Raw genomic sequence first — 20081 nt, 5'->3', positions numbered from 1 at the left:
TGGGAAAAGGTGACGGGGAACATAATTCTTTGTAAAGACTGTTTACCCCTTTGTGTACGAAGCAGGTCGTCAGGATTTCAGTGCAGTGCAATTTACTCACTAAATGTGAAACGCTGTTGACGTGTTCACTTTTCTGGGGGAAGAGGGGAGAGGAAGGGGAAGTCTTCCGGAGTTGTGAAGGGGTCGATGACCCCCAGAAGTGTTATGATGAACCAGAGTATTAAGCCCCAGGATGACCTTTGGTTGACATAAAAGCCCCAGACTCGGTGAGTTTCGTTCTGTCACACACATCCACCCCGTGATTAAAATAGTTTTGGAGTTAGCCAGGGAAAAATATATAGCCATGGCTTCGGGTTTGGAAAGGTTATGACACCTTAAGAAAAAAAAAACTCAATGGGGCGGTGACGTCATCAGCGAAGCCCTTAAAGTGTTGGGCGTGACTTGCCCGCTTCACACTGGTGCGATTCTCGTCAAATATTGTGAATTCGAACAGCTAGATGGCGGCTTCGTTTACAGTATTCTAGGCTTCCCTTAGAACATTTCAACAATGTACTTAGCATACGTGTAAGTTTAACTTCTCTTTTAGTTCGCCGTTCATAAATTGTAATTTTTGGCATTTGGAGAATTGAAAAAATTAAATTTTGTAACTGAAGTCGTTTTTGTTCAAACGAACTCACAATAGTTGACGGTAATCGACCCAGTGTGATGAGGCCTTTAGTGGACTGAGACTGCTTGCTTGTGCATTTGAGGAGAGAGAGAGAAGGGAAGAAGGATTGGCGACCTCGACTCGGCAGAGCAAGCACGCTTGCAAGCCCAATATGTGCAGAATCCATTTATTTGCTTTATATGTCACCACTTGACATGGCGGGGATATATTTGCCGAATTTGGCGATTCTGGAGGTCACCATTGCACCGTCGCAGGCCTAGCAAGGGAATTACCGCCGGCAAGGAGGTCACGTTTTCGGTCGTGTTGGTTTGTCTTATTTGTTTGCTTAAAAAAAAAAGAGAAAAAAAAAAAAGAGATTTTGGTGGTAATTCGGATTACGGTCCCGATTTTTTTAAGATTAAAATTATATGCATTGATGAGGTTTGCCTTTAGTTAGGAAATTCCTAGTTTTTGGGCATCCGCAAGTAGATGAAATCATTGTCGATATTTAGAATGTAACAATGAAGTGTATTCAGGAGATGGTTCACTTTAGTTTTTTAAGTAAAATTGGAATGAGACGTAAGACAAGGCAGAAGTGGAGAGGTTTTCTGAATATCATGTGTAGTATGTGTATATATATATTCCCCTTCATTTTTCTCGTAAATAAACAGGAAGTTTAACCCAAACTATCTGTAGTGCTTTAGTCGGGGTGTTCGCTTCCGGACCGGCTGTGTGTGTGCGTGCGTGCGTGCGTGCGTGCGTGCGTGCGCGTCTGCATAGATGTGTTTATGTATATATATGCGTGTGTATGTATAAACGTGTATATGTATGCATACTTGTGTAAATGTATGTGCGCATTCGTGTGTGAATGTGTGTGTGTGTGTGTGTGTGTGTGTGTGTGTGTGTGTGTTTGTGTTTGTATAGATGTGTGTTTATGCATATATATGCGTATTTATAAACGTGTGTGTTTGTATGTGTGTGTGTGTTTGTATAGATGTGTGTTTATGCATATATATGCGTGTGCATGTATAAACGTGTGTGCACGCATGTGTGAATGTGTGCGTGTGAATGTGCGCATGCGTGTCAATTTTGTGTGTGCGTGCGCCAGTGTCTGAGTCTATCCTTGATTTAGGTTTCTCATCTCAAATAACTAATCTAATATGTTGTTTCTTTTCAGATTGTTTGTTCAAAATATGCCCGTCGAACCGGTACTCCGCCCAGAAACAGTTCTGGAAGGCTGCCAAGCAGAGCGGCACCACGGACGAGTCCCTCCTCAAGCGATTGCACGTGAGTAGTTCCTTGACAGTTTCTTCCGCCTGGTCATCCTCCCCCCTCTCCCCCCCCCCCGCTCTATGTATATAATGCACTTACAAGGTAGTTTTTTTTTTCTTCTTCTTCTTCTTCTTAAGCGTTCTGGTGTTTTCTTTATTCAAATGTTTTGTGGGCTTCTGTAACACGTTACGCCCATGCCACCACAAGCCTTAACCCACACACATACATACGTATATACATACATATACAACCAAACCCGGTATTGTGGATAAGGCTTCTGATTCCTCAGGCTTCGCTGAAGACGTTTCCGTAGGCGAGGTCACCGAGCTGCCCAGCCCTTCGGAACCCAGAGCATGATGTTCTCGGAAAATGCCCGCGTCACGCTCCAGATTCAGGAATTGTTGAGGGGGCGGTGTGTGTGATATATATATATATATATATATATATATATATATATATATATATATATTATGTATATATATATACATATATGTATATATATATATTATATATGCGTATATATATATATATGTATATATATATATATATATATATATATATATATAAATTCATGTGTTTTTTGGGCGAACTGGTTTAGCTTGCGATACACTTGTCAGGTTTCCAGTTGAGTAATTCCTCGCGAAATTCACCTGCGTTGTGTTTTACTTGCATCTCTCGATATATTTTTTTTTCTTTGTTTTTTTCTTTTTTCTTTACTCGCTCCTCTTTTATTACCAATATTGGTCGGTGCCTCTGCTTCGTCAGACGTGACCTCGGATGGGAATTTTGCTGTTTTTATGAATTGTGAATTAAGGTCGCGCAATTTTTTTTCTCGTATCGCGAAATAAGAATCACTGATTTTATTTTTCGCGTAAACTTGTGTCAAGGTATCACGGTCGCTGTGCAACAGGCTGCTGGAATGTGGAGCATTTCGCGCCTAATCCCAACCTCCCCCCACCCCCTCGTGCCCTTGTCATTCTTTGTTTTTTCTCTTTGATTTTGACAACGAAACTTAAACATGCGCCGGATGATGCGACCGAAGTTAATTTCTTTCTTATTTTTTTATTTTGTCTTTATATATATATATATATATATATATATATATTTTACTCAGGAGCTGAATTTACGAAACCTGGAAAACTGTTCGGATGTTATTGTCGTTATTATTTATTCTGTTTTTTAATCACGGGGAATCTTGTGTGTGTGTGTGTGAGAGATTCACTATGGTCATGGATCATGCGTTGGACCCGTGATTGACAGCTAGTATCCTTCAGGAGGAGAGCTCATATATACCCGATATATGGGTAATGATGTGAACTTACACCCCCAACTCCCCCTCAACGAGAGTTGGAGCACTGGCTCGTAGCGCAGCGATGCTGGAATTATTTCATCTCTGGGTGGGAATTGAACTCGTACAGTTGGAGTAGCGTTTGCGAACGCCACCACTGAGCCATGTGATTCACCACCATGGCTCACCATGGTCTTGGATCACGTGTTGGACTCGTGATTGACAGCTAGTACCCTCCAGAAGGAGAGCTCATATATACCCGATATATGGGTATATATGAGAGTTGGAGTAATGACTCGCAGCGCAGCGATACTGAAATTATTTCAGCCCTAGGTGGGATTCGAACCAGGACCGCCGTAGTGGCAGGCGGGAACTCTACCACTGCGCCATCGAGTCGTGTGTATGTGTGTGTGTGTATGTTTAAGGTGAGTATGAGTGAAAACATGACTGACACAGCTGAGACGGTAAGATAGTTGTGACATACGGGGAGTACAGATGAAGAAACTTTGTCAGAGTTGTGTTAGAGCCAAAGTGGATTGGGATGAAAGGAAGAGGTCGACGGAAAGGGACATGGACGAGGAGGTGGTTCTGAAAGTGTTGGCGCAGGAGAGGAGTGGGTAGGAAACGTTTACATTGTTAATTTCACTAAAGGTCTTATCACACTGGGCTATTTTTCCTCCGACTGTTGGATCAGATCCCGCAGCTATCGGGAAGGAATCTGGAGGAAAACAATTTTCCTCCAGCATTTTAAACGACATTCTTTGTAAATTATTGAAAAAACAAAATAGTTTACCATAATGATTTTATGACTGTAAAAGTTCTGGAGGTGGGTAGTACCGCCGATTAATCGGAGGTTGGAGGGAAAATAGCCCAATGTGGACGAAAGTTGCTCCCTCAGCTGCTTAGAATCGTCTGTCCTTAGCCAGAAGAAAATCCTTCAAGTGTGTCACCGTGTTGGAACTGTGAGAGAGCGGGTCCCCCGTACGTCGCCCTGTTCACACTAGCGGCTTGAGCCTCGCGAAAACTGCGGTGGTACCGCATAGTCAAGGAAAAACTGCGCAGTTGTGTGTGAACGGCTCCATTGAATTACATGGTCATTGAACCGCGGCGATTGAAACGAGGCGCGTCTTTGTCGTGGTCGGCGGACGAGTTCTTCCTCCATACATATATACCAATAAATAAATAAATAAATAAATGAATAAATAAATAACTAATGATAATAATAATTAATAGAATATAATGATAATAAATCGGTAAATAGATTAAAAGATAAATAAAAATAAACAAAAGAATAAATAAAACAAATATATGAAAAGCCTTACCTTCGTGTCATGGGTGTACCTGTATCAAGATAAGCCAGATATCGCACGGCGCATAACACATGCAAACTTTATTATCTTTATACATATACTCTTGTGTCCTTACATTGAGGGATGTCAGAGAGAATCGTCTCCCTGCCGCCAGTCTTCGGAAAACATGTCAACACTCGCCTCCATCTAGAGGTGCAGGCCCGAGGGGCTGACACTCGGTCTCCGGACTGGGTTCGATCTCTCAGTTTAAATTCGGAAATATTTCATATTTTCACATAGCTGTCAGCAGCGACGTCCTGTCCTCTTGCTGCTACGATAAGCTGGTGACGTAAAAATTTCACACGGTAGTATGACACAGACAACTGGAGATGTTTATGGGAGGCTCCGAGGACCCTTGCCACCCACTCCGGGGCTGCGGGTTTTCCAATTGGTTAAACTAGAGGCAAGAACGTATTGTTATTGTTATTTTTATCACTATTATTTTATCCGTTATAGTTGTTACTATAATTTCATCGTTGTCATTATTATTATTATTATTATTTATTTATTTATTTATTTATTTATTTATTTATTTATTTTTTCCAAGGAAGTTTTATTTCGAATAGATCACAGCTCTTGAGATGAAGGTGCGATATTTCGTAAGCAGCAACAGAGGTGGTCCCGCACGGATGATAATTGCGCATCGGGGCCCAAGCGCAGGAGCCAGCGCCTCTCCGTCATGATCTTACAGTCCCACGTGGCCGTGACCGCGCGCGCGCGCGCGCACACACACACACACACACACACACACACACACACACACACACACACACACACACACACACACACACACACACACACACACACACACACACACACACACACACACACACACACACACACACACACACACACACACACACACACACACACACACACACACACACACACACACACACACACACACACACACACACACACACACACACACACACACACACAGAGAGAGAGAGAGAGAGAGAGTTATTGGGGACAGAAAGCACCATTGTAGGGTTCTTATGCTTAGGTTCCCTATGGAAAGGAAGTGGGTGGGGGAAGGAAAAAGGAAAGGAGTATCAGGATTAAAATTAAGATGGCTGCCGTCCCAGAGCTGAAGACATTCGCGCGGTCTTCGAAATGGAAAATACGGTTGCGGCCGCAGTGTGTACGGTTACTTCCTTTCACACACAGGAGTTGAACGAAGTGTCTGCAACTCCTTTTAGCCTCAAGTGAAGAGGTATCTCTGGCATTAGTCAGAGAGAGATCGTCAACTGGAAATGCTACGTCCTGGAAAGGAGGTGCGGATCCAGGTAGCGATTAGATAGACTCCTTTAAGGGACAGACAGCTCCTCCTCGAGTGCAACAGCAGCAGCTGTAGTTGCCCGACGGAGGCTTTGTCGAAGAAGGAAGTCTGCGATAAGGCAACAGGGCAGGACTCGCAGTAATGGATTTAAACTGGATAAATTTAGATTTAAGAAGGAAATAGGCAAGAATTGGTACTAATAGGGTGGTCCACGAATGGAATAGACTTGTAACCGTGTAGCGAGTGCTGAAACTATCAGTTGTTTTAAAAAACGGTTAGACAACTTTATGGATGGGGATGACAGGTGGTAATTGACACAGAACTGCCTAGTGTAGGCCTTATGGTCTCTTGCAGTCTCCTTCATTCTTATGTTCATTCGACCAATCTCTCTACCTCCCCCTCCCCCATCCCATTCTCCTATCCATCTCCTACCCCTCTCCCCCTCCTCGTTTCCCCACCCCTTCCTCATTCCCACTCCCTTCCTCATTTCCACTCCCCCCTCCTCGTTTCCCCACCCCTTCCTCATTTCCACTCCCCTTCCTCATTTCCACTCCCCTTCCTCATTTCCACTCCCCTTCCTCACCTCCACTCCTCTTCCTCATTTCCATTCCCCTTCCTCACTTCCACTCCGCACCCTCCCCTCTCCTCACTTCCCTTCCCCTCCGCTTCCTTCCCCTCCCCTTCCTTCCCCTCCCCTTCCTTCCCCTCCCCTTCCTTCCCCTCCCCTTCCTTCCCCTCCCCTTCCTTCCCCTCCCCTTCCTTCCCCTCCCCTTCCCTCCCCTCCCCTTCCTTCCCCTCCCCTCCCCTTCCTTCCCCTCCCCTCCCCTTCCTTCCCCTCACCTCCCTTCCCCTCTCCTCCCTTCCCCTCTCCTCCCCTCTCCTCTCCTCCCCTCTCCTCTCCTCCCCTCCCCTCTCCTCTCCTCCCCTCCCCTCCCCTCCCCTCCCCTCTCACCCTCCCCTCCCCTCCCGTCTCACCCTCACCTCCCCTCCCCTCTCACCCTCACCTCCCCTCCCCTCTCACCCTCACCTCCCCTCTCACCCTCACCTCCCCTCTCACCCTCCCCTCCCCTCTCACCCTCCCCTCCCCTCTCACCCTCCCCTCCCCTCTCACCCTCCCTTCCCTTCCCTTTTCCCCCCACCCACCCCCTTCCCCCCGCTCCATCCATCCATCTATCTATCCAGTATGGTGTTTGGCTGAGCGGAGGAGGAGGAGTATTGTGCCCCATATTTGGTCTGGTTTCGGCGGTGCGCTTTTGTCCACTTGGACTTGGGCGATCTCCTCACCCACCCCCGTCACTCGCCTGAATGAAATCGTCTGGCGACAGGAACTATGGAGTTCGTCGCCATGATAAAGGAGTTCTAAGGGGATGGAGGGGGGGGAGGTGTTTTTCACCTCCACTTCCCCCTCCACTTTCACCTTTACTTCTACCTCCACCAAACTAACTTGTGTAGAATTGTTAAACTCACTTTAGAGCGAAATATTTCATTTCAGTCCGATCATTTCACTTTGTTTCGGGCTTGTGTTTGAGGATTTTATTCTGCATAGGGGGTGGACCTGAAGCTGAACAGTATGTTGAACGGGCGAGACCCCTCTTTCTCCAGGGGGTCCTGGGTTGAAAATTGCATTTTTGGCCTAAGCCTGCAGCAGACTTCACCAGACGAATAAAGGGTTCAAAGGGCCGTTTATGTGTGCGTTTCGCGATATTAGATGTGCCTCCAGTCCCTAAACGTTTCGTTCATGTTTAGCAAAAGTTGCCGATTGTGACCGAAACTTTTTTGCATATAGCGACATGGCTTCATATAACTTTTTTTTTTTTTTTTTTTTTTTTTAAGCTTTTAGGCTCGTATCTGCTGGATTTGTCGTAGGCATGTAATAAGTCGTCCTAGGTCATTGCCACGTCATAATGGAGGATTGCAAAGTAAAGTTGTACCGTTTCTGAAAATGGTCGCCTGCGCTTTGTGGGTTTGAAGCAGAGGTACTCCGGAGTATTGTTATTAAACTTTGGCCTCTGCTTTGACGGGTGTGCAGGCGCTCTTGTAACCCAAAGGACGCACACACGAACTCATCCACGTGCATCGGCGCGAACACGTGTCTGTTTGAGAGAGAGAGAGAGAGAGAATCAGTAGAAAATTAAACAATCATATTATATTTTTCCTTTTTCTCTTCCTTTATCTTTCTCTTTTTCCGTTTTCTCTTTATTGTTTTTCTCTTTTATTTCCTTTTTTCTTCCCCTTCTCTCTGTCACACACGTACGCGCGCACACACACACACACACACACACACACACACACACACACACACGCGCGCGCGCGCGCGCACGTAAGTCTACGTGTGTTCATGTAGATACCGAGCTCCATTGTTTCGTCTTTTTACCCGAGATTGAAAAAAATTCCCTTTTCTTTATCCGGCCTCTGTTTGATCTCAAGATTTATTCTCCCTAGAAAGGAGGGGGGACTCCTTTGGTGACGGAGACGCGAGTAAAGGCACTGGTGAATGCAATCGCCTTCCGGCAGACTGTACGGTGGGCGGATCCAGCAGAAGCCTTACATGCCAAAGAAAGGCCCGGAACCTCTTAAGCCTGGTGACGCGCTTTGTATGATTTTATTCTGGCGAAGACCAGTCTCTTTTCTTCATCAGAAGGAAGACCTCCGGTCACAAGGGAATCGTTGTTGATCCAAGACGCCTTTGGTCTCGTGGTGACTCCTCTTAGCCGAAGAGAATCGGTCGGTCTTGGGCACTTGGGAGATCCTGCAAATCTCGTTACTCGTTAGTGGTCAAAGGGGCTCTGTAGGTAGTTGCACTACACACGTGTTGTAGTTCGGGAATAGAGAAGTAGTTCCCAACCATTTTGTTGTGCGACCACCAGTCTTGCACCACCAGCCATGACATAGACCCCACTGGATACTCAAATATATACTATTTTTATCATGTTTTATTTTGTGTGACTGGTCGTCGGTTGTGTATAGGTAAACGATAGGTATAATTAACATCTAATAAGAAAGCGTTAATTGTTGGAAAAATACATAGATATGTTTTATTCTTGATAAGTGAATTTGGTCATTTTGAGAGCGTGGCAACACCCCGTTTTGGGAAAGTGAGGTCATGGAGGCTTTGAAGAGTTTTGGCCTGTTTCGGTCAGAGCTGCGTCAGTAGCGTAGGAGCGTCGCGATGTCGGGGTTCCACGGAGCTGCGTCGGGTTTTCCTTGGGAGTGACAGCGTCCCGGTCGATTCTCTCTCTCTCTCTCTCTCTCTCTCTCTCTCTCTCTCTCTCAAAAAAAAAAAAAAAAAAAAAAAAAAAAAATCAATAAATAAATAAAAATAAATAAGAAAAAATAACAAATAAATTAAATAGAATAAAAAAAAACAAGGTTAGCACCATTTAGATATTTTTCATACCAGTTACTTTATTGACGTATTTTCGTGAAATTAGTTTCCCCAGATTTAAATTTGTACGGTAATTATATAGAAATGAATGAGTTTTGAGTGGTGGGATGGGTGTATACTTTGGTTTGGCCCTCCCCACGTACAAATAGGAAAGTCACTTTGGTATGGTACATTATATATATTTGTGTGTGTGCGCGCGCGCGCGCGCTTTGATGACCATGTACTTTATAGTTATTATTTCGAATAGGAGATAAACCTTGCAACAGTCCTTATACTTGTGATATAACTAGGATGATTCAGGTCGAGTGCGACCTACAGCGTAGCTACGTCAGGAGTGCGCAGGAATGCGGATGTTCTTCCGAGGACGTACCGAGATCAGTGCCTGCGTCGTGCGTTGAGTATGAGGAATTATGCGTTCGCTTCGTCAGGGTATGCGAGGCGGGGGGTGGGAGACGGGGGGTGGCTTGATGAGTTGCAATGCCCTTAGACTTCATGTATGGTAGTAACGAGGGTTTCCTGTAGCATTTTCTTTAGTGTATCGCATCTCTGTGATAAACTTGGCAGGTTTGATTTAAGTTAAAGCTTTACAGTTTTATGTAGATTTAGTGGAGGGAGATTTATGACACACAAACAAATTATATATATATATAATATATATATTATATATATATACATATTCATTCATTTATTTTTCATTCATTCATTCATTCATTCATGTGTAGCATATTACTCTCACTTGTTTCGGGCTTTCAATTTATTTTTCACATCTCGTTTTGAGACAAGTGAAAAGGTCTTACGGGTTCCACGTAGAGGAAGAAAAGAAAAAAAATGGAAGATCTTTCGCGCGTTGTAGAACGTACAAAGAGCAGAAAACATCGTTCAGCGGCCTCTTTGCCCTTGATGGTATTTCAATGAAAGAAACTAGAGTAAATGCGAAGGGGAGAGTGAAGGAGCTGGAAAAATAGGGAACTGAAACAATAGGAAGGATGGGGGGGCGATGAATTGCGCTGGCGTCAACAATGAAAGCTGCGGAATAGGGATCATGAAAGAGATTAATTTTTTTTCTATACAGCTTTTGTTCTTAGTGTAACTATTGAGAAGGCTTATGGTGATGTTGTTATTTCTCTCCCCTTCCGCCCCCGCCCCCCCTCCTTCCCTCCCTCACTCCTTCCCTCCCTCACTCCTTCCCTCCCTCACTCCTTCCCTCCTTCCCTCTCTCACTCCTTCCCTCTCTCACTCCTTCCCTCCCTCCCTCCTTCCCTCCCTCCCTCCTTCCCTCCCTCCCTCCCTTCTTCCCTCCCTCCCCCTCCCTTCTTCCCTCCACTCGTGTGATTGGGTGATTTATTTTGGGATGGTCAAGTAGTGGTGGTGCGTCTACCGTTGACCTCCGTCGTAGAGTCCATTGCCGCCCCCCTTGTCTCGCGTGGTTGGTTGGTGTGAGGGAGTAGAGGAAGGATAGGGGAGTGGAGTCTATGTGGATATGGTTAACCCTATCCACAGGAAGAGACTGCCTTGAACCAGTTCAACCCGAGGGGTTCGCCCTCAGCTAAATAAAATCATCTGACGGCACCTAGAATGAATTGAAGCTTATTTCTTGATCTTCCTTTATTTATTTGTTTATTTACTGACCATTTTTATTTTTTTAGTATATTACGCCGAGGGGTTTATTGTATTAAGTAATTTCTTAAGTTATTCTTGTTCAGGTATGATTTTATTCATTTGGATGGTAAACCCTGGACTTGGAGGAGGAGGGTGGTGGTTAAGCCAACTTGATGAGCCCCTTCATCCTTGTGGGGCACTTCACTGTTTTTGTTCTGCCCAAGGATACATTCTTTTGTCTTAAAGGTGTCTGCGTCTGTGTCTGTGTCTGTTTTACTTAGTTGTATCTTACGGGAAGGGGAGCTACGCTCGTGGTGTCCAGTCTCTATACCTCGCTCTGTCTAATTTGTTCTTAAATTCGTGTATGGTTTTTGCACACACTATGTGTGTGTGTGTGTGTGCGTGCGTGCGTGCGCGTAGTCTCTCTCTCTCTCTCTCTCTCTCTATATATATATATATATATATATATATATATATATATATATATATATCTCTGTCTGTCTGTCTGTCTGTCTGTCTCAGAGTGGGAAGGAAAGAAATGAGCCTTACTAACGGCTGCTACAGTCAGCTGTTTTAGTCTGGCACTTACTCCCAAGCTCCTCCCCATGATTGCCTGGCATTGTCCCAAGTCGCTCTTTTGTATGTACCAAAGTTGCAGTCGCCCTTATAAGGGAGTCGGCTGAGTCAAAGCAGATACAGGCACCAAACTCGCTCTCAACCTTCCTCTCTCCCTCTCCCCCTCTCTCTCTCTCTCTCTCTCTCTCTCTCTCTCTCTCTCTCTCTCTCTCTCTCTCTCTCTCTCTCTCTCTCTCTCTTTCTCTCTCTCGCGCGCGCGCGCGCACGCGTCTCTGGGCACTTGAGGGGAGGCGGGGGTGAAGGGGCACTTGTCCACCCCCCTTCCCCTTGCACACAATTGTGGCGGGAAGTGAAGGGTCGCCCGGTCCCTGCTGCAACAGCTGATTGCTGTAGATTTTTTTTTTTTAATGCAAATGCATCTTTCTCCACTATTTCTCATACCTCGAGTTTCACATACTGGAAGTTCGAAGTCTCACAGCGACTGACAGCGGTCGTCGGGCCGTCCTGTAGATCTTTCGGGAAAGAAACGTTCGACTGTTGTCTATTTTATCATCGTGGAACATTTCTGTCAATTTGTAGAAGGACAGATATAGTCGCTTGTTGTCAGTTGTCCTGCGAAAACATGGAGGATGTACTGTATATACAGTCGAAATTCCTCCGTATATCGAGTGTTGAAGATTTATGCATTGTTTTCAGCGACTTCAGTGACCCTACGGATCAGAGTACCGTGACATTCTACTGTGAGTGGAGATTAGTCAATTATTCCTCCATTCTACTGCCCTCTGTAAATTTCTTCTTTACCATCTACGGCACGACATTGCCCCATGGAATAGAAGCGCTGGTTACTAGAGACGAATTGGAATAGAGTCGAATTTAATAGAAATTCTGGGCCCGGTCAGGAGACCGAATACCAGCCCTTCGAGGCAGTACCTCTGTATGGAAGCGAGGGTGTCGACACGTTTTGTAGAGGGAGAAGATTCCCACCGACGTCCATTTCGGAGTACCACTTGGAGATACCGTCGTGGGTCCCTATTCCTGCATATAAATTTTCAAAGACTTGGAACAAGCGAAGTGCATCGTAAACAGTGTCTGAAAGGAATGGGGCGAAGGTGCGGTGTACAAGCGTATGGTGGTGACGTCATGAATAAGTCTTTGAGTTAGTGTGTTCTGGATGTATGCATGTACGTATGTGTATGTATATGTATACTGTATGTACATGGCCTGGCTAAGGCAGTGCTCCTGCTGCACCTTTTGCTGTCCTTTTCCTCAGCTAAGAACAAACCTCTTTGTTTTGCTTTTTTTTATTTTTTCCCCATTTTGCTCATCTTGTCTGACATTTTTTATATCGCATATTAATCTGTTTTGTGTGTGCGTGGGTGATAGAGATGAGGCAGATGTGAAGTAGAGGTAGAGAAATGTAGGTATAGGTCGAGAGGTAGAGGTATAGAGAGCTGGAGATAGTGATAGCAATAGAGAGAGAACGAAATATATACCGGTATGTATGTGTGTGTATATATATATATATATATATATATATGTATATATATATATATATATATATATATATATATATATATATATATATATATATATACATACATACATACAAAGAGATCGTAAGGGTAGTGTCGCAACCGTTGTCTCGAGGGATGGTAGATTTGCCTCTCGAGGTTTGATGTCAAAACCCTCCCTCACCCCTAACCCCCTCCTGTGTGGGGGATTTCCACGGCTTCACTCGGCTTCGCAGACGCCACCGCCTCCGCCTCCTGCGGCTGACCTTGAACCCCGTCGTCGGCCTGAGGGTCGTGCCACGGGCGAATAGAAGCGTCTGTACCTTGTCGTTGTTTATTTTGTATTTATTTATTATAATTTCTTATACAACTTCATTGATTAATTCAAATAATTTGATTCCTTTTTTATATTTTTGTTCATTTATTCATTGTTATACCATTGCAGTGATGGCACTCGTTAGATTTTATGACGACTAACGCGAAACGGTTGCATTCAGTGGAGGGCAGGAGTCCCTCGAGTATTGGGGACGTGAAGGGGACCCATGGACATCTCGCTCCGCCTGGGCCGGGGTGAGGGGAAAGGGCCGAACCTCACTCGGAATGAGTTGAGAACATTACATACATACATATACCCAAAACACAAATGAATAGATAATAGATAAATATATATAAAAGGAAATTGCTGGGTAACAAATTTTGTTTCCCGGCATTTTTTTTTTTTATGTATTTATTTGTTAATTTTGTATTTTCAAGGGTGGCCTATCAGACGCTCTGCAGGACAAAATGTGTCGAGAACGCTATCCGTCTTGAAGATGTTTATCGAAATGATTACATGTCTGGGGAAGAAGGGTAAGGAGCTGGTTTAGCTGAATGAAATCGAATGGTGCAGTTAGAACAAGATGCCAGAGGTGGTTAGGTGTCGGCCAGGCCTTCGGGCTTATGATGAGGTTGTAGACAAAGGTGGTGCTCGATGCTGAAGATGTCATCCTGCCTCCTGAGGACAAGCCCACCATAAGGACGAAAGGACGAGAACGAGGAGGTTAAGGCAAGACAAAGGAGATTATTGCCCAAGCGGAATGTCGCTTTGTTGTCGCCCACCGAGGACGATCTTATCATTTTATTATTTTATTTATTTATTTTTTAAACATCTTGTTCAATCTTTTATCATGATCGTTGTCTTTATTTTTATTCCTTTATTCCTCGGGTGATGCAACGTGGGAGTGGATGGGTGGTGCTTTGTTTTTGCCCAATGAGGACGATCTTATCATCTTATTATTATTATTATTTTTTTTTTTTAACATCTCCTTGTTCAATCTTTTATCATGATCGTTTTCTTTATTTTTATTCCTTTATTCCTCGGGTGATGCAACGTGGGAGTGGGTGGGTGGTTTGTCAAAGTAGTTTGGGGTTGTTTGCGCCGAAGATGCAGTCATTGAACAAGTAGATTTTTATCATTATGGGGATGTTTCGTCTCCTAAGATGGTGTATAGTTTGCCAGAATGAAGTCTTTAGAGTTTATCATTATAGTGAAGGAGTGTTTGGAAGGCGTGAAGGAGTGTACATTTCTCCAAATAGCTGAATTATTATTTTTACCACTTTGATCCGGTGGCATCATTTATATATTTTGTGCTGCCTGTTGCCAGATGACTTAATTCGAGTGAAAAGTGCGCTAAAGTGACGTGTCTTTGTGTATTTTTGTTCATCATGTCTTCAATTCCTTGGCGGTTGTATGAACTTGAAAAACTCGCACAATGTGTGTGTGTGTGTGTATATAGATAAAATATATATATATATATATATATATATATATTATATATATATATATTACGTAAGCGGAATAGGAAATACAGGAGTCTTAGTCAAGACTAAGACTCCTGTGTTTCCTATTCCGCTTACGTCAACCTGTCAGAATGTCTCAACATACATATACATACATACATATATAAATTATTTCAGACAAATGAGAGAGAAATGGGTAGGGAAGGGCACACGAAGATGTGTTGGGAATATTTTATTGCCCAAACATTTCGACCAACATGTCCTCTGAAGAAGACCAAAGTTGGTTGAAACGGTAGGGCAATAAACTCTATTCCCAACACATCTTCGTTTGCCCTTCCCCACCCATTTCTCTCTCTCATATATATATATATATATATATATATATATATAAAAATATATATATATATATATGTATATATATATATACATATCTATATATATATATATATATATATATATATATATATATTTTAATTATCTGACACCAGGTCTTCATCGCTGTGGTGTTCTTGACGTTGTCGTCGCCAGATGATTTTTTTCGGGTAATGAGGGACTCTGGGATGAAGAAACTGAATCTGTGAACCAATTCAATCAAATGAAACCCTTTATTGGTTTAATTATTTCCAACACCAGACTATTTCAGTCTGTTGGAAGACAGATAAACACCTAAGCAAGATGCTGTAATGCCTGCCATTTATTTTGTTATTTATTTGTTATTATAAGTCTTTGTTTATTGTTTGCTTGATTATCATTTATAATTATTTGTGTTTATTATCTAACTTTACCTATTTATTTATTTACTTGTTTCATTTATTATATATATATATATATATATAAAAAAATTCTCCGACCTAGTTATGGAACAAAAGGTCTCCTGTCGGCATCCTCCTTTGTAATCCTTTGGTCCGTGTTAAGCCGTTGGCAATGGGTAACGTCTCTTTGTCAAAGAAAAAGACGAAAGGAAAAGAAAAAGTTAACGTTATAGTATATTTATTATCCGTTATGGATTCGTTATACTCGAAAAAGACTTTGATGAAGAATTCTTATGTTCTTGATTTATCAAAATTTCTAATTAGTTTGTTTTTATAATCGAATATGGACGGAATGCGTTAAGATGAATAACATGTTTTGGTTTTCGCCGTTAAAAGAAGAAAAAGAGAAAGCGATGAAGGTTTAAACAGAATTTTGTTTTCTGGATGTTGTTGTGAGAATTCGGAAACGAATAGAAGCAAAGTTTCTTCCACAGATGCCAATTGGAGATGCAAGAAAGCGTTCCTTGCGGGATTCTGCCTTTACGAGACCCAGTCACCGTCAGATGTTGGTGAATGTCAAAGAGAAAGGCAAATGTGACCATAACACGTATACTTTGGTGTTTGCATATGTGCGCGTTGAACGATTTAATGTATTTTTTTGAATTGGATTGTGGTTGTCTCATGTACATACCAAAAGATCTTGTTCTTCTTGTAAATGGGATGGCCTGGTCAATACATGCACCCATCCCATACCCAATTCAAAATCCCATTCCTTTGTCTCGTCTAAGCACCTCTTGGACGAAAGGCCATCCCTCAATCCCGCCACACTCCTCGGGTCAGAGGTAATGTCGTAGGACTGGGAAAATATACAAATACGATTATTTCTGTCTGGTGGTTAAAATTGATGGGCAGTCAGAGAACAGTCGGTTAATCTGATTGGAGCTTAAGCCACGTGACGCTTACCTGCGGCCGAAGCAGTCACCTGGACCGGGCAACTCTAGATCAAGTAGATTAGTCATTTCACACCAACCTGGTGAATATTGGGTTGGTATTACACGTCTGTTATCCATTGGAAAAGTTGAGACAATTGTTATTCATCAGGGTCACTAGGAGGAAATCTCCGAAGTAAACGGATAATGATTGTCATTGGTTGTCCTTGAAGCTCGAACCGTGACCTTCGTCCTCACGAGACCGGGTTCATTTCTAACACACCACAGCGACTTATTGTGACCTTGTATTAAGTAGAAATATTTTGAAAATTATGAATTAAACTCGGTACCGGCAACAGGGTAGGACTTACAGTAATGGAATTTAAAATTGACAAAATTATATTTAAGAAGGAAATAGGCAAGAACAATAGAGTGGTCAACGAATGGAAATGACTTGGTAACCATGCACTGAGCGCTGAAACTATCGGTTGTTTTAAGAGAAGGTTAGATAAATTTATTAATAGGTGGTCATGGACATGAAATTACTTAGTGTAGGCCTTATGGTCTCTTGCAATCTCCTTTTTTATGCTATTATGTTATGAGATAGGTTAAAGTTCCGAGAAGGTGGTTCGGAGAGAGAGAGAGAAAGAGAGAGAGAGAGAGAAGCTTTGTCAACAAGTGTACACAGTAACATACACAGTTTAGAATTACTGTTGGCCCGAGACCAAAGCGTGAAGACGTAGATCATTAGTTAGCCGTACTGCTCATGGGTTAGGACGTTGTATATTCTGGTAACTTTTTTTTTTGGGAGGGAAAAAGTCTTAAATTATTTTCGAACGTTGTGTAGCCAGCAGTAAATCTTCTACCTGATCTTCCAAAAAAAAAAAAAAAAAAAAAAAAAATACCGTAGTTGTATAGAAGGTAAGCAATATTATTTAACATCATGTTCACGTGTTTTATCATGTTGAATTTACACATTTTTAAAGTGCAGCTCGTCAGCGAGACCACATCAGCTAGGACCAAACACGCCATCATATATTCTTAGTGTATATCCGTAAATGTTTTATGTGTTGTGTACGTCACTGCACCAAACTGATCGAAGGCCAGCGACTTCACCTGAAGGACACGTCATAGAAGGGCATCGGGTCCCTGGACAGTCTTTAGGACCTCTGAGAAGGATTGGGGCTTCTCCTAAGAGGATTTGGAAACTGCTTAAGGAAGATGTAAATAAAAGGGAAAACGAGGTGAACGGGGTGACACTGGGCAGCGTATTCGCAGCCTGTCGTTGGACCCGTACCTGAACGAGACATTGTAACGAAGGAAGAGATAAGAATTGCTGATGAATGGAAATGGGGGTAAGGGGGGGTTAGGTTTTACTTCGGAGGACCTCTTCCAGACCCGGTGTTTCTCCTTTTTCTTTGTATCTGGCTGTCATCTGGCGATTCTATTCGTCTACACACGGGCGCGTGCTCGCACACACACACACACACACACACACACACACACACACACACACACACACACACACACACACACACACACACACACACACACACACACACACACACACACACACACACACACACACGAAAGCTAAGTAGAGATGGGTACCAGCTTGCATTGCACTGATGCTTTTCAACCCTGAACGGGTATCGAACTCGAACCGTTGTGTGCGTGTGTGTACATGTGCACGTGTGCGTGTGTACACCTGGCGGCGCCGCCCGTGAGACCCCGGCTTTGTAAACACGGGCATTGGCATGGGCTCCTTTGTTTGTGTGTGCGCGCGGGCGCGATGCGCTGCGGGGCACCATTCGAGGTTTGGAGTCCAAGTGCGCGTGCGTCAGGGGTCATGATTGAAAACCTCTGTAGTTCCCCCCCATTCCTACCAGCCTCCCCCTTTCTCTTTCCCTCTCTCTCATATATATATATATATATATATATATATATATATATATATATATATATATATATATATATATATCTGTCCGTCTGTCTGTCTGTTTCACCTCCCTCCCTCTCCCTCTTCTTTCCTCCTTCATCTTCCCTCCTCCTTTTCTCACGCTCCTTCACATTCCCTCTCACTTCCCCTCTCCCATTCCCCTCTCCCATTCCCCTCTCCCATTCCCTCTCCTCCTCACTTTCACTCTGACTTTCCCTTCCCTTATTCCCCTCTCGCATTCTCCTCTCACTTTCCCCTCCTGTATTCCTCTCTCGCATTATCCTCTCACTTCCCCTCTCTTATTCCCCTCTCCCTATCCACTCTTTTCCCACACCCTCTCCCTTCCTCCCTTCATCTGTCTCTCCATATTCCCTCTTCCCCCTATCCCTCCTCACTCGTCACCTTCCCCTTTTCCCCTCCTCTTTCCTTCCTACCCCCATCCTACTCACCCCCAATCCTACTCAACCCCATTCCTACTCACCCCCAGTCCTACTCACCCCCAGTCCTACTCACCCCCAGTCCTACTCACCCCCAGTCCTACTCACCCCCAGTCCTACTCACCCCCAGTCCTACTCACCCCCAGTCCTACTCAACCCCAATTCTACTCAACCCCCAGTCCTACTCACCCCCAGTCCTACTCAGCCACAATCCTACTCATCCCCAGTCCTACTCATCCCCAGTCCTACTTACCCCCAATCCTACTTACCCCCAGTCCTACTCACCCCCAGTTCTACTCACCCCCAATCTTACTCATCCCCTCTCTCCCACCTCTTTCCTTCCCACCCCAATCCTACTCGCCCCCTCTTCCTCTCCCTCCCCCACCTCCTTCCCACCCTGAATCCTACTCACCCCCTCTCCCTTCCTCTCCCTTCCTCTCCCTCTCTCTACCCCTCTTTCCTTCCCACCCCCAATCCTACTCCCCGCCTCCCCCACCTTATTCTCCTCTTTCTCTCCCCTCTCTCCGTATCCTCTCCCCTCTCTCCCAATCCTCTCCCCTCTCTCCCAATCCTCTCCCCTCTCTTCCCTTTCTGTCTTCCTGCCTCCCCCCCTTTCCGCTGCCGGCTGGGCTCGTGAGGTCCTCATCCGCGGAGGCGTCGGCGCGCGAACGGAGACGGCGGACGGGGATGTGTTTACGAAATTAAACGACGTACCACATCCGCCGTTCTGCTGTTGAGGAGGAGGAGGAGAAGAGGCGGTCGCAGCTGCCGTGGACGGCGGCGGAGGCGGTGTCGGGGGCGGGGGTGGGGGCTGGCTCTGTCGGTGGCAGCCGTTTGGATGAAGTGTCTGTTCGCAGTCGGTGTTCCTGCGGTCGTTTGTCTGTGGAGCACAGCTTGGCAGGAAAGCCCGAAAGGATGTCGATAGTAATAACATTTATGATCTCTCGCTCAGCGGGTCTCGTGTGTGTGTGTGTGTGTGTGTGTGTGTGTGTGTGTGTGTGTGTGTGTGCGCGCGTGCGTGTGGGTGTGTGTTCGTGCGTGCGCACGTGTATTCTGCGTGTCTGGGTCTTTACGGAAGAGATTTTTGGGTGTTTTACGACGCTGTTTGTTTGCACAGTGGTGCTTGCCCGGGGAAGAACGGGCACTTTGGTTGAACGTATCCAAAGCGAAAGGAATTGTGGACGGTCGGGCGAGGGTCGGTAGTGGGAGGAGGAGGAGGGGGGTCCCCTTGCCTTCCCTAAATGTATTTCCGTTGCATGCTCAGCCGTGGAACTATCAGTTCGGCGAGGAAAAGGGGTTTCAACCGCTCTTCACCTTCAACCGTGAGGGTAGTAGAG

General features: G+C 44.5%; 1 protein-coding gene across 17 annotated transcripts in view; it reads left to right on the top strand.

Annotated features, from left to right (window-relative positions):
• Itpr (Inositol 1,4,5,-trisphosphate receptor) overlaps positions 1 to 20081 on the top strand; it is a 441449-nt gene that overhangs the window by 121198 nt on the left and 300170 nt on the right. For all 17 annotated transcript variants that reach the window (XR_012966877.1, XM_076192806.1, XM_076192819.1 and 14 more), the window contains exon 4: positions 1824 to 1933. Coding sequence is in view for 16 of the 17 variants with exons in the window: in XM_076192806.1 (XP_076048921.1) it covers positions 1824 to 1933 (110 nt within the window). In the remaining variant the exon portion in view is untranslated. The remainder of the gene's footprint in view (positions 1 to 1823; positions 1934 to 20081) is intronic.

Source organism: Oratosquilla oratoria, chromosome 11 (assembly GCF_046742065.1).
Source record: "Oratosquilla oratoria isolate Oo_2021 chromosome 11, ASM4674206v1, whole genome shotgun sequence".
Lineage (NCBI taxonomy): Eukaryota > Metazoa > Arthropoda > Malacostraca > Stomatopoda > Squillidae > Oratosquilla > Oratosquilla oratoria.
Note: the sequence above shows the minus strand (reverse complement) of the source record. Positions and strands in the feature narration are given on the sequence as shown.